Source organism: Nansenia antarctica, assembly GCF_963989245.1.
Source record: "Nansenia antarctica genome assembly, chromosome: 1".
NCBI lineage: Eukaryota > Metazoa > Chordata > Actinopteri > Argentiniformes > Microstomatidae > Nansenia > Nansenia antarctica.
Window position 1 is genome coordinate 42,230,524 of NC_137674.1, and position 20,653 is coordinate 42,251,176.

Sequence of the window (20,653 nt, forward strand, 5' to 3'; positions counted from 1 at the left end):
ATGTTCAAGAACGTAATCATTCTTGGTATCAAAAGACATTACTGAAACCAATGTGTTGACTTCAGTCATAATAAGCTTTCTTTCTCTCTAGATATATTGACAAATTTATAACGTTTATATAAGTCATCCAGTTGCCATGGTTAATACATAAGCTACACAAACATGCATCCTAGAGTGCTGTTAAAAAACGATTTTTAAATTACAGTAACTGGGAATGTTGAATTCCTATCCATTTCTCAGGATATGAGGGATGGCCTTAGCATGTAAGGCAAATAATATAATTCATTAATTTATATATATTGTTACGTATATGATTTTGGTGTCCGTCTGACCACACAATTCTCAACATAACAGACACTAATGGAATAAGTGCAATAATGATTAAGAATACCATCTCAAGACAGATTTCAGACAACGCTGGTCTTGCCTCAGTGATCTCCCTCTGCTAGCCATGTCTGCCATAGCGTTTTAAAAAAACGCTTTTAAAACTGGCACTAGACTAGTGCACAGACTGAGGAGTTAAGCGTTTTTTCATATTTTCGATTTACACCTTTGATTTTAACTATGTACAATCTAATACTACGCATAAGCATCATAGCTCAGACACAAAGCAGAGGTTAAACAAACAAAAACGTAAGAAAAAAAACGGAGCGACACCTGACCTTTCAACTTTTAACACTTTGCTATACGTTAATAAAGCACTCTTGTGATTACACAAAGCAGAGGAGAGAGGGAAAGTAAAGATTGTGTTTGCGCAAAAAAAAATGGGAAAAAAAAGAAAGAAAGAATATCCATCTTTTGTGAGATCAGCTTGCTTGGTGTATTCAGATTTGTCCCCAAGTCTCCACACAGTGTTCCCTGGCTGCCTTAGTTGTGCTGTCATGGGCTGATGACACAGGGCTAACGTCGTGCTGTGTTCGAAGCAAGCATCAGCTTCTAGCGCCAGGTGGCTAGCATGTGTAGCTCAGTTGTTTTGGACCTGAGGTTGATTGGCTTTGAGGCTTCGCAGGGCCCGGCGCGCTGCGGCAGACTTGGCGATCCGGTAGCTGCGGCCCACACCTTTGAACTTGCCTTTGCCTACGACCTCCACCGTTACCCGGACCTTCCCGTCGTACGTTCGCTCGGCAGGGCTGAGGAAAGAGGGCAGTTCAGGTATCAGGATCACCAACGACTCAAGTGTGTGGGACACGCTTAATGCTTCCTTTTCCCCAAAAAAACATACATATAAAGGGCTTGATTATTAAGCTTTTTCAGATACTTCCTTTTACTTGTCCGAGAGCTCAAGTTACTTGTTCAAATATGCGATGTGTGTGTATGAGTATGTGTCTACTACCACACTACAAGCCTACTGTATGTGACAGTATATACACGCACACGCACACGCACGCACGGACGCACACCTCCATACTGAAATAAGATATGAAGATATAATTAATAGACTTCCTTCTTTCATTTGGTATGATATTTATACCATTGTGATGTATTGTGCCCAGTAAATGTTAGACAGCGTGAAAAGTATGACAACATACCCTGCGCTCCCCTACTTAGCGGATTTTTTGACAAGGCAGCATAAATTGGCAGAACACAGTTGATGGTGCCAGTGTTTCATCCAATGACATTATGCGTTTTCCCGCTTTTCCTGGCACCTGGCTAGTTTTAGGTGCTTGAAGGAACATCTTGCCTGCTGGCCTGAGTAATGTGTCAGAGTCTCTCACCACAGACTTAACATTTCCAAAAGAAAACTTTGCGGTCAAGGAGGTTGGCACTTTCGTGGGCAGTGGGGCTAATAACGGTCACACGCACAAAATAGCATTAGAATTTCTGATACAAGCTATGCCGTGCCTCACAGGCAGTGAGAATGAGGTGTGGCATAGGTTGTTAATATTTTTTTTACTTTTCCGATCGGACAACTAAAGGAGGAATTCTTTTTTTGCGGATATTAATACATATTGATTTCTTTTTTTGTTTTGACTTGTCCGTTGGACAACTGCAGGAGGAAGTGCTCTTGTCCGAACATAAAATGTACTTGTTAAAATGTACTTAATGTCGAGCCCTGCATATATGTATGTATATACCGTATATGAAATGTCAACATGAGTTACACTTTTTGCATTATTTTGTATTTTAAACCGCAGCTTTTGTGTGCAGCTAACACCTATTTTTCCTCTGGCCATTAATGTCAGGAATAGCTAGCTAATTGATAGTTCCTAGAGCTAACCCTACACCGAAATATAAAGAATAATAATGCAAACAATCTACCTTACCTCATAAATCTAAATTTAAATCTCTTTACCTGAACTTGGCGGTCTCTGGCTCCATCTCCAACAGCTCTCGCACCGGAGAGCGGGGAACATTCGCAGAAAATTTCTCTGCGATGAAAAGAAATAATAACTTTTCAAATATGAACCCTCATCTTTTAAACTCCTCACTGTGTCATCAGAGCAGACAAATATGAGAACATTTGCAAATCATAGAACTTAGAGTCCTCACTGCATGAACTGTAAAACAATCAGAAAGGGGAAAGAAAAATGTGAAAGAGTTTCTCTTTGCTTCTCCCTTCCTTACCTATAAGTGGCCTCATCATTGGATAATACACTTGCCACACCGTCTCAAGTGACATCCTGCTATCCATGTAAATTGCTCCAGCTAGCGACTCAAAGATATCCCCCATCGCTTTAGGGACCTCAATGTCCTCCTCTTTTTCCTCATCTTCCTCTGAACGCCGCAGCTGAGGAAAAGGAGAGATGTAGTACAAGCTGTTTTGTTAGGGTGAGAAATCAGTTTCTTATCAAGTGGTCTGAATAAAAAATATCTGAGTCAGAACACATTTTCTACTAATAGATAGCATCTATATTTAGTACCAAATGAATATGGAACATGTTAGAGAGAGCGTAAACATTCATATTGTGAAGATAGAAGACTGTTTCAGAAATTGGTACAGTCTGTCTTTCTTTAGATATTTCTAATATCCCTAAGACCCTTAGATGCTAGAGTTTGTCATTCAGTATGCATCAGAAATGAATATCCAGGAACACTTTAATTGTTGTAATTGATAACTGAACTACTTAAAGGTCAGTCAGTTGAACTCTTGCGCACTTTGTAGGCCCTTTTCCTGAATTTGTTTTTCCTCTTACTGTATCCAATGTTGTCCCTTAGGCATAACACAAGCTCTGTGCTCATATGAGAAAAGATTTAGTGCCAAGATAGCCATTTCAGGATAAATTAAATCCAACTGCATTGTTTTCCCAATACTCAAAAATCACCTTAATACAAAACAGATTTATAGGAACTGACAGTCCATGTTTAGGGACAAAACATTTCTGAATGTTAGCAATTAGCAAATACCAAAAAGACATGATTATGTTCCATAAAAGATTTCTTGGTCTAAAGAAACAAGGTATGCTGGGATAATTACAATGGGCGGTAGGGAAATAACCTTCTCTCAATATTAAAACAACTGAAACAAAACAAAATAAAACAAAACATGAACTCTACATCACCCACAAAGGCGAGACTCACCTCAGAGTCCATTCCTTGCATCTCGTTCTTCTCCAGTTGAAATTGCACAAAGTCGTCGATGACGTGGAACAGCTCAGGCGAGACGGCCTTGAAGTACTTGTGGTAGTCATACTTGACGGCCAGAGAGGCGAAGATGGTGTTGTTGACGAGGGCCGAGCGCAGGTCGGTGAGCACGCCAGGCGAGTGCTGGCGTGGGTCTTCATAAAGGTGCTTCGTTATGAGGTAGTCTAAAATTGCATCGCCAAGAAACTCCAGCCGCTGGTAACAATCTGGGAGAGAGAGAGTGAGTGGGACAGTCAGTAAGGAAGTGTCAATCATGCTGCTATGAACCAAAATAAGCATATTACAGAGGCACCAAGGAGAGTAAAGCCAATTATTTAAGATGGAATCAAGCTTATATAAACAACAGTTTTCACAGCCAGCAGAATATCAACCCAACTGTGTGCTGTGTGTCTCTTAACTATGTACTCGGTTGCAGTCCCTGACACGTAATGCTACTGTAATGGTAAAGGAGGTTGCTGTGGCACTACCAACCTGTGATGGTATTGTAATGGTAAGAGGCGTGGGTGAATGCCTGGAGCAGGTAGGCCTTATTCTGGAAAGTGTAGCTGATCTTGCTCTCAAAGTTCTCGAACCCAGAGATGAGGTGGTTGAGGGTGCGCTCGGCGTCTGGGTGGTCAAACATGCAGCGGGGCGGGATCTTCAGCCACCCATACTGGTGGTCAAGGGTTGTGGTTTGCGGGATCGCAACCTCTGTTATCTGGTTCTTCCTCTCGACTGGCAACACCTGTAGTAAGTAAAAAACATTTTTATACTGTTAGTTATATATGTTTCAGACAAGGTCAAAATCCGAGGCTAATAGCGTCACTCCACTCAAGAAAAAAAGCCACAAAGAACCTCTTTCTAAAGGAAGAAAAAATCGTACAATTTAAATGATGGTTTATATGCTAGCTAAGGCAATTGGAGCACCTTAAGCCCAATTTATACTTCTGCGTAAAATCTACGGCGTAGGTTGACGCGCACCTCTCCAAAAATGTAACTACACGGCAGTGCCTACGCAGACCGTAAGCACTGTGATTGGTCCGCTTGGTAGCACATGATTCCGACTCTCTCGTAGGCCAAAATGCGGAAGCCATTACAGAAATGTCATTTACTTTTTCTGTAATTACTTATTAATAAAGATTTGAAAAAGTATGATAATCTTAGTTTAATGTCATTTCAATGCATTTTACATTTTCTTTACAACAAGCATAACAAAAATCGCTTTTATGCCGCTATGAGTACACCGACCAATGCGACGCAGACCGACCAACTATAAATTGGGAGAGCCCTTGCGTAGGCTACGGCGTAGCCGCGCGTAAATTCGACGCAGAAGTATAAATTGGGCTTTAGTGGCATTGCACCAGTTCTATTCCCACAAATATTCCTAAAATGTTTTAAAAAATATTATATATTTTTTTTAAATAACAATAATAATACTAATAATAGTTTTTAAAAACAGCGTTAAAAATACTATGGCGGCCCGCCACAGTCTCATCTATGTATGGGAATCAGTGCACAGACTGTGTCAGAGGGCATCACCTTGAGGCCGAGGGAGCAGAGGAACATCTGAGCAGCTCTCTCGCCACAGCTGGTGAGGTAGCAGCCCAGCAGCGCCTCCACGCAGTCAGCGATGCTCTTGTCAGCGATGCACTGTTCTGTGTGCAGGTCGTACGAGATGGACTGTTTGCCTAGTTCCGCGCCACAGTTCTCCTCCGATGGGTTCCAGAAGCCCACCACAAATTCATCCTCTTCACCCGCCTTGCTGGGGTCTAAGTAGCACATGGCGTCCCACGAGCTGTAGTCAAACTCGTCCGCACCCCCACCGCCAGCCGAGGAGTCCGAGGGGTAGTGAGCGGCGGGTGGCGGGGGCTTCTTGGGGGGCTTCCACTCGTGAGGGGGATTGGCAGTGGGGGAGGGTGAGGATGGGGAGGGGCCGGGGATGGAGGCGCCACCACTGGCAGGGGTGGGTGAGGGGGGGAAGGTGCTGAGGGAGATCTTCTTGCCAAAGGCACCTGAGCCCATGAGCATGTTGTCGATGAACTTTATGTGCTCATGGTAATACTCCAGGTCGTCCTCCATGTTGACCTCATCCTTGGGCTCCTTTTCCTTCCACATCAGCTCCTCGTCCTCCTCCACCTCCTCCCCATCATCCCCATCATCCTCTTCTTCATCGAAGTCCTCCACAGGCTGGCCGTTGGACAGGATGTCGTCTTTGGCCTTCAGAGAGAGGGAGAAAGACAGAAAAATACAGAGGGGAGAGAAAGAGGAGGGGCCAGCCAAAGGTGGGAAGGGAGATAAGGAAAAAGAGGGAGAAAGGGGAGAGTAACAGAAAAAAGACAGACAGAAGACAAAGGTAGAAAGAGAGTCACAAAAAGGGTTGGATTACAACCTGAATTGTATTCAGACCCATGTCTTTATTATGTTAAAAAAGTGTGGTCAAGACATGGTCAAGCGCCTCGGTGGGATTTGCAGAGATTACAGTCTCAGGGACTCAGTCTAAACAGCAGCATTAGGTCAGCTAAGAGGGTTTGGATGTGTAAGGAGGACGTTGCCTATCCAACTCAATGACTCATGGGCCTAATGCAATTCAATATCTGACAAGTCATCCTGAATGGCACATTTACAACCATTAATAACCCATAAATTTGACCATGTGGGAAAATCTCAGATGCATATTCATTAAATACCAGTGGCTCTGATATTGAATATTGTAATAATACGAGGGGCCCTGGCGGTTAAAATTACATTGGCCCATTTGTGCACACACACACACTCCTACACCATGGTTGACTTAAGACCGCTAAGACATGCACACACCTCCTTAATAGCAACTGGCCAGAGAGGCAATCAAAATCCTCTGGGTATTACACTACTACCTTGTTGCCATAATACTAAAACACAAAAAAACAACAACAGTAATGTGGTGTTTTAATAAGGTGTTTTTCTGAACACCAAAAGATACTTTGGGTGTCTGCCACATTTATGCCTAATTTCCATTTATCATGCTGCTCATCCAACAAAGTCACATACTCCATGTAAAGCTAGTATAAAGTAAAAGTACAGTGGAACACTTTCTAGTTTCACTTAGTAACAAGTTAGATATGTTGATGTAGGGTAAATAACATGCATTTACTGTCAATACAAAGTGATTCTTCACCATCACAGGGGAAATAATACACTAAATGGAAGCCTGCCAGTAAGGATAAACCCTGCCCTCTATTGGACAACTCAAGTGTAGCATAATACTTGTATAGTATAATAGATATAGTCCTTGTATTTTCACACACACACGCACGCACGCACGCACGCACGGACGCACTACCTCATCGTCGTCCCATTTGTCATCGGGACTGCTCCTGTCCTGGTTGACCACGTATCCAGGGGGCAACCAATTGACCGGGGGGTCAAAGATGGACACCACCATCCTGCTGGGAAGGCCCTTCTTCTTCCCCAGACGATACAGGTTACAGTTGCTTACCTGACATTGGAGGATTAGAAAACAGTATGCATATCCTCTTAACATCTAGGAGGTTAAACATGAACATTGCCATCCCTCAACAGCATCAATGTAAGTAAGACATTGCATATTTTGAGAAATCTTTAATAAAAGGAACAAAAGCATGCATTCATACAATCATTCATAGGTATAACACATAACTAATACACCACTCAATTGAATTCAATCTCAAGTCTCACCTTCTTGCTCCTCATGTAGGAGAGGCGCCCCTCGTGGGCGTCCGGGTAGGTGCAGAACAGGTAGGTGGTGATGGCGTGCTTGAGGAACGAGTCGCCCAGCATTTCCAGCCGCTCCAGGTTGAAGCCATCGCTGGCGTTGGACAGGGTCAGGGCCTGCAGGATGAGCCCCGGGTTTGGCCCAAGGGTCTTGGGGGAGTCCCCTGCCAAACCTGGGGAGATGGTGGTGCTGGTGATGGGGGTCACCGGTGGGTCCAAGGGGTCAGGTAAAGGTGCTGTGGGAGCGGCGGGCCCTGTGGCTGCCGCCGGCGGGTAGTCGTCTGAGGTAGGTTTATTCACATGTCCGCGGCCCTCGCCGATCTCTGAGGTCCTCCCTGGTGTACATTCATCTCTGGGCTGGGGCGGTGTCCTCTGGGTAGGGCTTACTTTCTGGTTCTCGGTGCAGGGAGAGGGGCGCACAGGAACTGAGGTAGTGGTTTGCGTCGATACTTGGCTCTCCGGCAGCACGCTGGCCTGCTGGGAGCATTGGCAATTGTCATGTCCGTCAAGGTGCGCTTGGTGGCCGCAGTCACCGTTGTTGTTGGCGACAAATGCAGTGCCGTTAGTGAGGTTCCTGGACGAGGCGGACTCTGGCTGCTGGGGGTCCGCCTCCAGCCTGTGGGACTCTAGGGTTTTGCAGTCTGCAGAGGGGCTGGTGCCCTCCTCAGGCAGGGAGGAGTCGTTACTACAGGGTTGCTGGGAGGGAGGGTCAGGGGCTACAGTCTGGCCCTGTTTACAGTGATTATCGTCGCTGTCGTCACTGTCATCGTCCTCCTCCTCCTCCTCCGCACACGAGCCAGCACAGGAGATGAAAGACTTGCTGTCAATGGACTTCTTCCACCCAAAGTCCAAGTTTGGATACCTACAGAAACGAAGATAGATTGCCTTGTTCAAAATTGAAAATACGAAACGAACCTGTCATTACCATTATTCTGCAAAGTAATGGAATGACAATGAGACTTAAAGGGATAGTTCAACCAAAAATCTAAGTTTGTCCGACGTTTTCATACCTCACTATGTTAATATTTCTTTAGGACGTATGAAAACATCTGCCAAATGTTGGTTTTTGGGTGAACTACCCCTTGGAAGTTGTACACTCCCACTACCCTCCCGAGTCTGGCCATTAGGTGGCGTGGTTGAGCACTGTAAGCAGACAGACCTGAAGTCTGGAGGCAGCGTCTGGGCTCCCACCCCTGCGTCACTGGCTGTCTGAGCACGCAGTTCCTCTGCCGTCAGGAGGCAGTGGAGGCGGTAGAGGATACTGGGTAGACACACGGCTTTCCTCCACAGAGATGCAGGAATGGGGTGGATGGCACAGAGCTCTGGGACCAGGATCTAGAAAGGGGAAGGCAGGGGTCAGGATGGAGAAGATGGCAAGCACTGACCACTAGGGATGGACGGTTTCCAATTATTGAAACCGAAAAACCGTCAGAGAGTAAAACCGGGGTTTTCCGGTTAACCGAAAAAAAAAAGAGCGCTAGTTTCAAATTATTGAGCCCTACTGCTACAATACACTCATGTCGAACACCATTAAAACACCGTAAGCACAGTCGCAACACATTTAGGCTACTTAGTTTCACAAATATAAGTGGAAAGGCAGACTTTTATAAGCTACACCATACATGAAAACACATGAACACTTAACACACCAGCTCCGCTGATCCAGGGTGCACGCCTGTACGGAAGATCATCTCTTGGAACAGCGTCTTCATTGAATGAACTGCTTTCTCAATATCTTGGTTCTTAGACAAAGTTTCAGCTGCTGCTCAATGTATTTAAATATTTGAATACTGCTCAATAATCACTGAAATATTAGACTTAGAATTATGCAGTGAACATACTTAAAGCTTTTCATAAAAACCACATGCCGCGAGACTGACTCGTCCTGAACTGTCGTAAGTCAATCAACAAAGAATGCCCCATCAAAATAAAAGTGCCCATGGTAGAGCTGTCAAAATAGAGCTTTCAAAATAAATGTACTAATACAGATAGAGATAAATACAGAACTACCTTAAGTGACCGCGTATCTTCTGAGACATGCGTTCTGTCATCACTTTCAGTAGCGCCTTCACACACAGTGGCGCTGTGCACAAACACTCTTGATCCGTATAGCTCTTGTTTTATTATATTGTGGTTTAGTAAATACTGCACTTGGAGTTACATTCAATGCATGATTTGTGCTATAGAACATAAATAAAGTTTGATTGATTGATTGATATCAAATCAAATCACATTTTATTTCTATAGCGCATTTCTCACAAAAGTGACCCAATGCGCTTTACAGAGAGCAGCGAAAATGATCTTATTAAATGTAAGCGAGTAATTGTAAAAAACCTTTCCTATCTACCAATAACTGAAGGCAACTATCTTTCCCATAGAGTGATTCGTTACCCTTAAATATAATCCCAATTAGATATTAATCCTCAGTTATTCTTCACAACTGACCAAACCTCTCACTCATTGCGCGGCAGATTCAGACTGTATCATTGTTATTTTCACACACGACAAACATGTGACATGTTCCAGTTTTATTCTTATTCTATTTTATTCTTCAAAAAAACAAAACAAAAAAACAAAAAAAATCCGGTTTCAGACGGTTTTGATAAAAAACCGTTTCTATTTTTATAAACCCCGGTTTTCGGTTTAACCGAAAAACCGTCCATCCCTACTGACCACTGTGTTGTGTTCATTCCCAGTGTGAGAATCTATTCACCAGCATGGAAAATATAGAATGTGTATGACCTAAAGAATTGTTGTGCTTCAGCACATATTCTCTCCAGACCGTACTGTATAAATATCGGAGTGTGATGCTTGCCTACAAGGCAGCAGAAGGGACAGCCCCAGCCTACCTGCAGGCAATGGTCACCCCCCAAACTTCAGCCCGTTCACTCCACCTCTGCTGGCCAACTGGCCCCACCACCTCTACGCCAATGTGGCAGTCACGCTGCCCGGTCACGTCTCTTCACTACACTCGCTCCCTGCTGGTCACTCCCCATCTTCCGTCTGAGACTGAAGACCCATCTCTTCAGGTTACATCTTAACTGCTCCTCCTGAGACATCTACTACCCCCCAGCACTGTGTCTCCTAAGACACCTGCTTCCCCTATACTGTCTCCTAAGATTTCTACTTCCGCCCTTGTACTGTTTTCTCCAGTGTCAAAAAAAAAGAAAAGAAAACGACTGGAAGACGAGAAGACGACTGCCGGCCCCTGGCCTGAGCTAGATTACTACGACTGGTGAATTGATGATTTTCTTGCGTAGTCAAATTCAGCGATAGTAAGTCACTTTGGAATAAGGCGTCTGCTAAATGCCAAAAATATAAATGTAAAAGGAGTGTCTGTTTGTCGATTACCTGTTTGTTCTGCAGGCTCTCCCACTTGGCCTTCCTCTTCTCTGCACTGCTGAGGGGCAGGGCTTTTCCCTTCTGGTTCAGGTGCCGTGGGGTCAACAGGTTCAGTCTACAGGAAGAGGTCAATGAATGTCAAACCTACCATTGGAAGCTGAGATTACAGGTTAACTGAATGTTGTGATGGCTGAACAGCTGACAACCATAATATGGGAGTTTATGGGAGGTTGAGATGGGCTTCCCATTTAATAATAGTCCCTTAATTAAGATTACAGCAAGTGTCAAACAACAAGAAAAAAATAGGTGGGTAAAGAAACAGGCTAGTATTAGGACAAGGCGAAAGACCCTTCCTTCCTTCCTTCCTCCCTCCCTCCCTCCCTCCCTCCCTCCCTCCTCACCTGGAGGAGGTGTGGTCCACGTCCAGGAGAGGCTGGTTCACATTGGACAGGTCCAGGTTGTACTTGGTTTTGTAGTATTCTGCAAACGTCTCGTACTCTGGCGAGGGGAACTTGCTGAGTGGCGTGAGGTCCGTGTACACGTCGGCCACGTAGAAGCGGTGCGGCTGGTCAAAGTTGCGATACCTGGTAGACAACAGAGGGACATCAGTTAGCATAAGACAGGAAATAAATACGGACTCACAATTGAAGATGCTGCAGTCCTGTTGTAGAGGCAGATATGTAACATGGGAGATTCATCAGACCATATGAAATTGAGTGTCAAATGAAAGCTAAGAGTCTTATTTTGGGGAAATGAAGGGAAATACATTTCTCAACCATTTTCCATTATAAGAATAGGGATAAGCAAAGTGCTTTGATCGAGTCCCAGAAACATTCTGTTACCCTAGAATTGCCCAATTTTTTGTGTCTAAGAATTAAGAGCTTCATGGTTGTGTAGTGAAGTGAGTGTACCTTGGAATGATGACAGCGTCCTGGTAGTCCTCCAGTTTGAAAGTGAAGGGATTCTGCTTGGTGTACTGAGTGGTAGGAATGCCGATGCGTGCCTCAGACTTCTCAATGTCCTCCATGAACTTGAAGTCCAGATCTAGAGTATTGGAATCCTCAACTGAAAAGAGATAACCACGACCAAGGGCGAGAACACATCAGTGAGAGCATATTCAATTCAGATATACAAAACTCAGGTTATCGGGAGTTCTCTGTGTATTGTCATGGAGTGCTAAACTAAAACGTCTTACTTGTGCTACATGCTTGACTAGGCACCCAGAAACCCACTACTAGAGGACAAATGCAGCTGGCCATGTTCTTCTAACTTACCATCACTGAGATATAACACAGTTGTCTTTATGCGTCAAACTCGCCAGAAGGAGAGGTAAAAACACAGTAAGCCAGGTATATCTTATTCAACTCACCAACATTGAGAGGTAGAACGCAGTAGGCCGAGTCGGCCTGCGTGGGCTTGAACTCCAGTGCGGGTTTCTCCAGGCGGAGGATGTGGGAGAAGATGTACTGGTGCAGGCGTGTGATGAGGTCCAGCTGAGCCGCACTCAGGGTGAAACCCGACTTCTGTAGCTCGATGGAGATGGTCACCTCGCCAGAGCGCGTGTACACCGGGAAGTGGGGGATCTAGGTGAGAAGAACAGGGGGGGTCAGTTTACTGTGAGGGAATTTGTATTTGAATCGAAATGAAGTAGAAACATTGGGATGGTTTCAGTGTGAGAGGGACAGAGAACCTAAAGGTTATCTGGTTATCAAACTCAACCCTAGTTAATCATGGTTATGAAACTCACCTGACACACAGGCAGAGAAGTCGGGTAAGGAGACTGAGTCAGAGAAAGAAAGAGGGACAAGAGGAAACACTTTTATGTATGTGTGTCTCTTACCCGAGGTATTGGCTTGGCCGTCAGGATGCCGAAGCACCTATTAGTGTCCTCAGGGGGGTACAGTTTCCTCCGACGGAAATTGAGCTCGTCCGGGAGAGGGGTGGTGAGGACCATCCCGATCACATACAGGTAGTAGGACTGCTCCGGAACGGGGTAACTGTCTCGCAAACATTCAGGTATCTGGGTGAACAGAAGAGAAAACATGGCAGTCATAATGATAACAATATCTCCCGTAATATCTAATTATGTATGATAACCGGTATAATAATAAATTAAAAAATGTGTCTTTCTTTTGAAAGGGGAGGCTCTTCTACAAGCATTTGTTGGATAACTCTCCTCACCCTGCACATATATATATATATATATATATATATATATATATATATATATATATATATATATATAATGAATGTATCTTGTTTGTTTATTTCTCCATCTTAAAATAAATAAATAAATAAATAAACCTGTGCACTAATTCGAATCTTCTGGTTCATGGATACATAATGACTATAGAAGATGTATATGGGACTAGATTCCCCCTCTGTTTATTGCTTTGACCTTTGACTTCTGTCAATACATCACATGGCTAAGAGGTCTTTCACTTGAAACACGGCGTGCGCTGCACTTGACACGAGGTTAAACTCTGACCTGTGGTTGCCTTTCCCTGAACATCCGCGGCGTGCGGCCTCTAATGCTGTCTATCCAGTCTAACTAGTAAAACATTCTAAAGGGGGAAAACGATAGAGTTGGTCCAGGCTTCCTTCAATAGTAGCCTATGCAGAGTGATTGTGGTGGTCACTCACGGCTTTAGGGTAGCACTGCCTTCTCTTGGTGGAGCCTGGTCTTCCTGGGACGCTGGTCTCCTCCTCGTCGTGGAGGTCCAGCTCCTCCTCATACTTCACTGTCTCCTTCCCCACAGGCATCAGGTGGTCATCCAACTCACCTGACACAGAGCGGGAAATAAGTGGGGGAGGGAGAGAGAGAGAGAGAGTATGAATGAGAGTCAGGAACAAGCTGAGACCTACATGATGGTGTACTCAACAAACATGGAAACATCATCAGACAACGTATGTTCTTCAAGATAATGCTGCTTTACCTTGTTTGTGAAGCTTCTCACAACAAAGTAGTGCAACAGCTTTCTCTGCAAGTCTTGCACAATTCATTATGGGCCCCTGCAATTATAAAATTAACAATTATAGTAAACAAAACACTTTTTAGTTAACGGTCAGTCACTGGAAAACGTGGTCTTAATTGGATCCTTATACATTATCAAAGCTCACCTTGACGGGCACTCGCAAAGGGGAGTTGATGGGCAGGTACAGCGTTGACTGGTAGCGCCCATCCTTCAGCTCCTTGGACTTACATTTGGGTGCCAGGTGTGTGAATGGGTCACTGGGCAGTCGGGCACAGTACCTGAAGCCAAATGGGAAAGGAGCATGAGAACAACAACAAAAATAGAGCCAGATTCCCCCCCCAATTTTTTTTTTTTACCTCAATGGGACTACTGGCTTTAAATAAAGGTTAATATCACAATGTTGAATACTTTTTATGTGGAGACTAGAGGGCTTTTAAATCAAATACTTTTTGTTCCAATCGATATCTGGCTGTATAACAGACATACTTGATTCTTAAGAGGAAAAACACACATTTACAAAATGTATGTGTGTTTTGGGTTAGTGCAGACAGGCACACCTGTTGATGTGTCCGATGGCTGTGTTGATGGTGACTCTGGGGCTACTGTCCTCAGAGCGGAGCACGTAGGGCGGCAGAATGTTGTCATCATCCAGCACCTGCTCAACCTCAAACTCACTGACCTCCGCCGACTTGGAGCACTTGTTCCTCAGGATCTGGAACGAAAAGGTTTCATTAGGATTCCAAACACACCTTCAAATGACCTGTTGTCTCCCAATTCATCGGGACCTCAAGACCCCGGCGTACGTAGGTTCCGATTTCAACTAGGTTCAACAGGTCTTGGTAATTTGCATCAAATGAAATGGACATCAAGTAAAGGAGAGTACAAAAACCTGCTAAAGATAAGACCTTTAAGATCCACTACATCCCTCTCACATACCTTCTCTATGGCCTTGTAAGTCCTTAGATCCTCTTCAAAGGTTTTCGTCCTCTCGCTATCCGCCAACATTATATAGTTAGAGACGGGAGCCCTGGCACGGCCTTTGGACTGCACATAGGACCTGTACTCTGTGGGCAAGTCAAAGCGGACTACCAGATTACACTTTGGAATATCCACCCCTTCCTCCACGATGCTGGTGGCAATGAGCAGGTTGGTCTCGTGAGCACGGAATTTGCGGAGAACCTGAAGAAAGATGGGTTATGAGTTTTAGCTATGCAATAAGAAATCCAATGGATAGAATTTATGGAAATCCTTATTGTACTGATGACACAGAATAATATCTGGTCTTCTCAATAGATCTATCTAGCTATCAGAACATTAATCAACACTCCATAATACCCCGCCTGAATAGGCCAACGGGAAAAACATTTCTAGGTTTAATTTTTTAAGTAAGTTACAATGCTTTACAAATAGGACAGCAATATCAGGGGAAACCAAATGATGTCTGTTCCCACCTCTTCCTGTTTTCTGAACTCCACCTCCATCTGCTTGTTCCGAGGCTGGTTCTTGCCAATGCTGTGGCCTGTGATGAAGTTGCTGCTGATGTAGGCCAGCTCTGGGTCCTGCTTCCCAGCCTCCTTTATAAGCCTAAGAGGGAGATAGTGGTCATCATAATTATTATGTTAATGTGACCTAACATCAAAGTCAGATAATGCTGTTTCTTTAGGTTACCTCAATATACCGATTAATTTGTGCTGGCAGCCATCAGCGAATAGATTTTCAAAAACCTAATCAGAGCACCCTCTGACCCTCTATCATCCAAAACAGAAATGGATAAGGGCTTCCTGCCCCAAGTTCCTACCGATTCAGCACGACTGCCGTGTAGCGCCTCTCCACAAAGATGATCCCGCACAGGATGTTGGTGAAGGGCGAAGGGAAGTTAGCCTCGGGCTTCTCCTTCACTTCCACCTCTTCGTCTTCGTCTTCATCCTCCGAGTCACTCCACGACACGTAGTTGTCCTCGTTGCGGTTGTTGTACCACTCCACACTCTCAAACTGCTGGCGCTCAAAGGGCTTGTACTCGTGGAGTATCTCCAGGAGGCGGATGACCTTGGGCGTGACGAACTTGAGGTCTAGTGAGGCTGGAGAGAAGTGCTCCTCGCACAGGGCATGGACCTTGCGCAGGATGGTGTCGGTGAAGAGCAGGAACTTGCGGTTCAGCTCTTCCTGCTCGTGCTTGATGTACTTCTGCAGCTCTCGTACCATGATGCCCGCCACCTTGTCGGCGCACCAGGGACCCAGGACCAGCAATACAGCTTGGCAGTCACTCAGCACCTGGATAGAGAGAGGGGAGGGGATGAACACAGGGTTAAGAGGGACGGACTGACTTTCATCTTAGGTCTAACCGGAATGCCGCATTGCATTCCGGCAGACTTTCAACAGCTGTACTACGGTTGCCATGGGAGACTAATACCCGTCTCCTCACCCATGATAAGACCTTTCTTGGGTATCTAATGGCAACAGGAGTTAATCAGACCTGACCTTTTGTACAATAAATTATACCATACCGAAATGCAATATTAATCAAAACTTCTAACAATGCTTCAAATAAACAGACTAGGATTGTGTTCTCATGGGGCAGGCAGACCTGTTTGGATATGAAGGTGGGGTCTCGGTCCTCTCTAAGCACAGGTATGTTGCAATCGCTGAGGAAGTGAAGAGCTTCATCCAGCTCACTCAGCAAGCGCTCTGAGAGGCCACTCTTGTCCAGGTAGGGTCCACAATCCAGCACCACTTCTCTGGGCTGGGAGGCATATCTTAGATGGAAAAACACACACACACACACACACACACACACACACACATAGATGTAAAGCCTGATCGAAGGAAAAGGTCTAGACTGAATACAATTCATATAGAAGCTTAGGGAAACAAACGTAACTTCCCAAGCAATTCAAATTAAATTCTCTCAAATAAAACAAAACACAGTGAATTCAGATTATTGTTGTCATTACATGGAGAGCAGGTTCAAAGGGACTCATCTAAATAAAGGCCTAGATTAGTATGTACCTGTCCAGAACCACAAGGTCCGTAGCGGTCTCGGCGTTGCTCCTCAGGATCCGCTCCAGGTTCTGGATCTTCTGCTCCAGCTCAGACGGGTCACACTTGCCATTTAGAATGGAAGCGGTGAGACCCAGGATACGAGGGCTACCAGAACAGCCCTCGCACAGCTGAAACATTACAAAGAGAGCAGAGTATTAGTCTTTCACCTTCACAACCAACATCTGTTAGCATCAGTGCTAATGTAATGGAAAATAGTGGGGATAAATTATATTATATAGTTTAGTATTATTTAGTATCTGGATGTTTTTCTCAGCACCATCAGCTGCTCCCCATCATCTCTTGTTCATGGGGCCGGTTACATTTTTTAACCAGGTAGCACATTCAAGCTACAGACTAAGCCCCACAGTTCACTTTGAATTCAATGCCATTTTGGTATCTCATTTCCAAATGGGGGATATAATGACTACTCATAATTTACTTATGGCGACATATGGGCTCTGTCAGGCTACAATTGGAATGTATACATAGACTGTAATTTCACCTTCATTATCTCCCGGTAGGGATGGTCCATGATTGCAAGGTGACATTCATCAAACACTACCAGGTTGATTTTCGATAGTGGCAAGACTCCATTCTTCAAGACATGCAGGAAGATATGGCATGTCATAACGAGCACCTGTAAGAAAAGAAAGGAAGAATAAAGAAATAAGAAAGGAAATTAGGACAGAGAGAATGACTAGAGGGAACAGATTATATAAAGATTATAGCCTGTCACTGGTTGTATAAATCCACAGTGCTCTCATCATGCAAATGGTATTGGAGACATTCTACGCCATAATCATTTTTCAAGATCTATACGAAGAGCCCTACCTGATTTTCGTTCATTTCTCGACTCCACTGTTCCTCCGTCCATGCCGAGGTTTTCTCCACACTGGTGTATTCACCCACTTGGAGATCAGAGTGGGTCCTAACAGTAGCTGCTTGCTGAAGCACCGACGGTGCTTTATAAAGGACAGGAGGGAAAAAATAGCCATCATTGTCAGTAATACCTAGCTGTGATGGACTTGTATATAACATAACAGCTGACGCTGACAGTAAAAAATAATGCATTTGAATTAGGACTTAATTTGCACGTAAACAGTGTTTGCAGTTGACCAATGCACAATAATAGTAGATGACAGTACTTTGATGATCACTTCAATGGAGAATAAGTTTCATCTAGATAAAGAAACATAGTGTGTAGCTACCTGCATTGACCAGGAAAACTGTCCTCTTTCCATTGTCTTGGAAGCCTCCCCGGATTTGGTGGGAGAGCTCTTTTGTTAGGAGTACTGCAATAAAGGTCTTCCCTGAGCCAGTATTTAAGCAGACGATAGTATTATGTTCAATAGCTGCTTCAAGAAGTTCAACCTGTTAGGGCACAGTAGGTTATTTATTATTAGTTAGTTAACAGATAGGCTAGGCTAAGTGGGGAAAAGTCATTACTGATAGGGGTGGGACAAAATATTGATACAGCGATTATCGCATCGCGCCCTCTTGCGATACGATTATCGATTCATGTCGCAAAATATCTCTCCCAATTGGGGGCGGGGACAACAACCTGCACACGCGTGTTGTAGAACGAAAGTCAACCAACAACGGTGAAGATGAAGAATGGCTGAAATGGCAGAAAGCGGGGAAAAACTAATATGAAATGCACCTCTAGCCTACAACTCCAAAGTCTGGGACCATTATTTCAAAGCAAGGCTTCCTCTTAACTCCCGAGGGCTACGACTATTACCAAGTCTATCGCTGGGTTTATCTGCCTATGGACCTTCGCCCATACAGTGTAGCCAAAAACGAAGGTTTCTGCCAAATGCTGCTAGCATTTGTATGTAGTCGTTGTATGTAGTCCTTCCTTTAAACATTTTAACTCTTTATTTTCGGGTGCTTTCGGGGCAGTTCAGCCTTTTGGCACTTTATTTTGTATGAATGATGGCAGGCATACATGGACAAATTGCAGTCAGTGTGTATGTATGTTAGAGACACTAAGCTAAGAGTAAGAAAGACGTAGGCTAGGCCTAATTTATTGTTTGTTTCATTGTTCTCAATAGGCGACAACAAAGTGAATGAATAAAAAACATAATTCCTACTTTTTGCCTTTATAGTGGTATTTTTTCTTTAGTTAACACAGATATCATGATGTATCGTTGATGAATTGTCTTACAATGTATCGATTAACAGAGAATCGCTGTATCGTGATACTATCGGTATCGGGATACTATCGGTATCGGGTGCAAAATATTGTACGGTTATCGTAGTGGGTTACCCTACAATTCCCACTGCTAATTAATGATAGTGAATTTTCAACTGGTGATTTGATATCAATTGATTTTAGTTTGAATATAAGCCAGTCCGATGTGTACATCTAGGTTTATTTGATAAAATACAGATTTATATGACAAACAATGTAGTACATAGTGAACCCTTTGGAATTACCTGCATTCATGTATAAATGTGTCTTAAAATATGGTCTGATCTTCATCTACATCATTAACACAACGAAAGTGCAGATTGTAAGCTTTCAAATGACGTGTCATACATTGAAAATAATTGAAGATATGCTTATTTGAATGTTGGTACATCTCAAACCAATAAAACACATGCCTTTGTCTAAAAGGAGTCCCACTGCCTGATCGCCGACCACATTCGCAGACTGACACGCACCCCCGTCATTCAACCCGGTTACTTTCACTTTTGAATTCCATGACAACCCTAACTTCCCGGGGGGCTACAATCAAAGACAACCCTAACCCTAACCCTTAAGAAGAGGAGAATCTAGCAGACACATCACGTGTTCCTTAGGAAGAGGAGAAACTAGCAGACACATCCCTGTGTCCCTTAGGAAGAGGAGAATCTACCACCCTGTGCCCCCATGGTAGCTCCGCCCCTGCTTGCCATCAATGAGGGCAAATTAATTCCCAAGTTTATCAAGGTATGGTATAAGGCTGTCCGCAAGCTAAAGCTCAGTAGAAGTTGGGTGATGCAGCAGGACAATGACCATACACATTGAATCTACAACAGAATGGCTTCACTTCCTTTTTACACTAGTACTGTGAATGTTCAATGGGAGTGTTCAATAAAGACATGAAATATTCTAATTGTTTGTGTGTTATTAGCTTAAGCACATTGTGTTTGTCTATACTTGTGACTTAGATGAAGATCAGATCACATGTTATGACCAATTAATGCAGAAAACCAGGTAATTCCAAAAGGTTCACATAATTTTTCTTGCCACTGTACAGTTATAAGGCAGTCAACACAACACACCACTGAAGAAAGAAAAAGTAATATATGGAAAAATGTCACCTGTTTTCCTTCTCCATTACCTGATATTTCCTAGGCGTGTAGATGTTGTCATGGATGGCCTCCTGTTGCCACGGGAGACCAAAGAAGGGCCCCATGGGTGAGGAGGCGGGGGTAACCAGTTGTAATCCTGCCATGTTTCAGGGCAGGGGCGTAGGGGGGGATGGGGTCCTCCACTCGTCCTCTCTATCTCATTTCATCCTCCTCCTCTAAAGCTTACTGGTTGAGGAAGAAACAACACAAAATTGTAATGTTTTTGTTTACATGCCTTGCTTTTACCTTACTTTAAAATGTACTGTTTGAAGAGTGAAATATCATCACTAAACTCATGTCTTAATCTACATAACTTCTTTGAAATGTATTCCTCTTCTACTGTAGATCTACAGTTTGGCAGAAAAGAACACATGCAAGGAATCCTAAGAAGATATGCACTGATTTAATATATTTCTGTGATGCCATTACTCTTGCCTCTTGTCCTCCATGTTCAGTTCCTCCCATTCTATTCCCATAATGTTGGCCTAGCAGTGTTAGTAATATTGGATGTTGCCTCAGAGAGAATTTCCTTATACTGAACAATATGGTTTTTTTCAAAGCTATTTTTGATTGGGTGGTGATGGTGGCAGGGGCAGAGATAGAGAATATAGATATGTAGAATATACTCACAGGTAGGGTCATAGACTCTCTGAGTGACCAGGCAG

The 20,653-nt window shown here is 43.9% G+C and overlaps 1 protein-coding gene across 1 annotated transcript; it reads right to left on the reverse strand.

The window, feature by feature from the left end:
* Positions 1 to 846: 846 nt before the first annotated feature.
* dicer1 (dicer 1, ribonuclease type III) lies at positions 847 to 20,092 on the reverse strand (the record flags this gene model as incomplete). The annotated part of the gene is made up of 27 exons (XM_080534842.1): positions 847 to 1,130; positions 2,294 to 2,369; positions 2,566 to 2,728; positions 3,520 to 3,788; positions 4,054 to 4,306; positions 5,101 to 5,778; positions 6,884 to 7,039; positions 7,258 to 8,155; positions 8,453 to 8,628; positions 10,645 to 10,750; positions 11,037 to 11,219; positions 11,547 to 11,700; positions 12,005 to 12,218; positions 12,476 to 12,655; positions 13,279 to 13,418; positions 13,572 to 13,647; positions 13,756 to 13,888; positions 14,168 to 14,322; positions 14,547 to 14,789; positions 15,062 to 15,194; positions 15,409 to 15,881; positions 16,195 to 16,363; positions 16,617 to 16,777; positions 17,152 to 17,286; positions 17,481 to 17,611; positions 17,858 to 18,020; positions 19,979 to 20,092. The coding sequence occupies 27 exons, from the start codon at positions 20,090 to 20,092 to the stop codon at positions 965 to 967; spliced, it is 5,898 nt and encodes a 1,965-aa protein (XP_080390968.1). The 3' UTR covers positions 847 to 964.
* Positions 20,093 to 20,653: the final 561 nt, after the last annotated feature.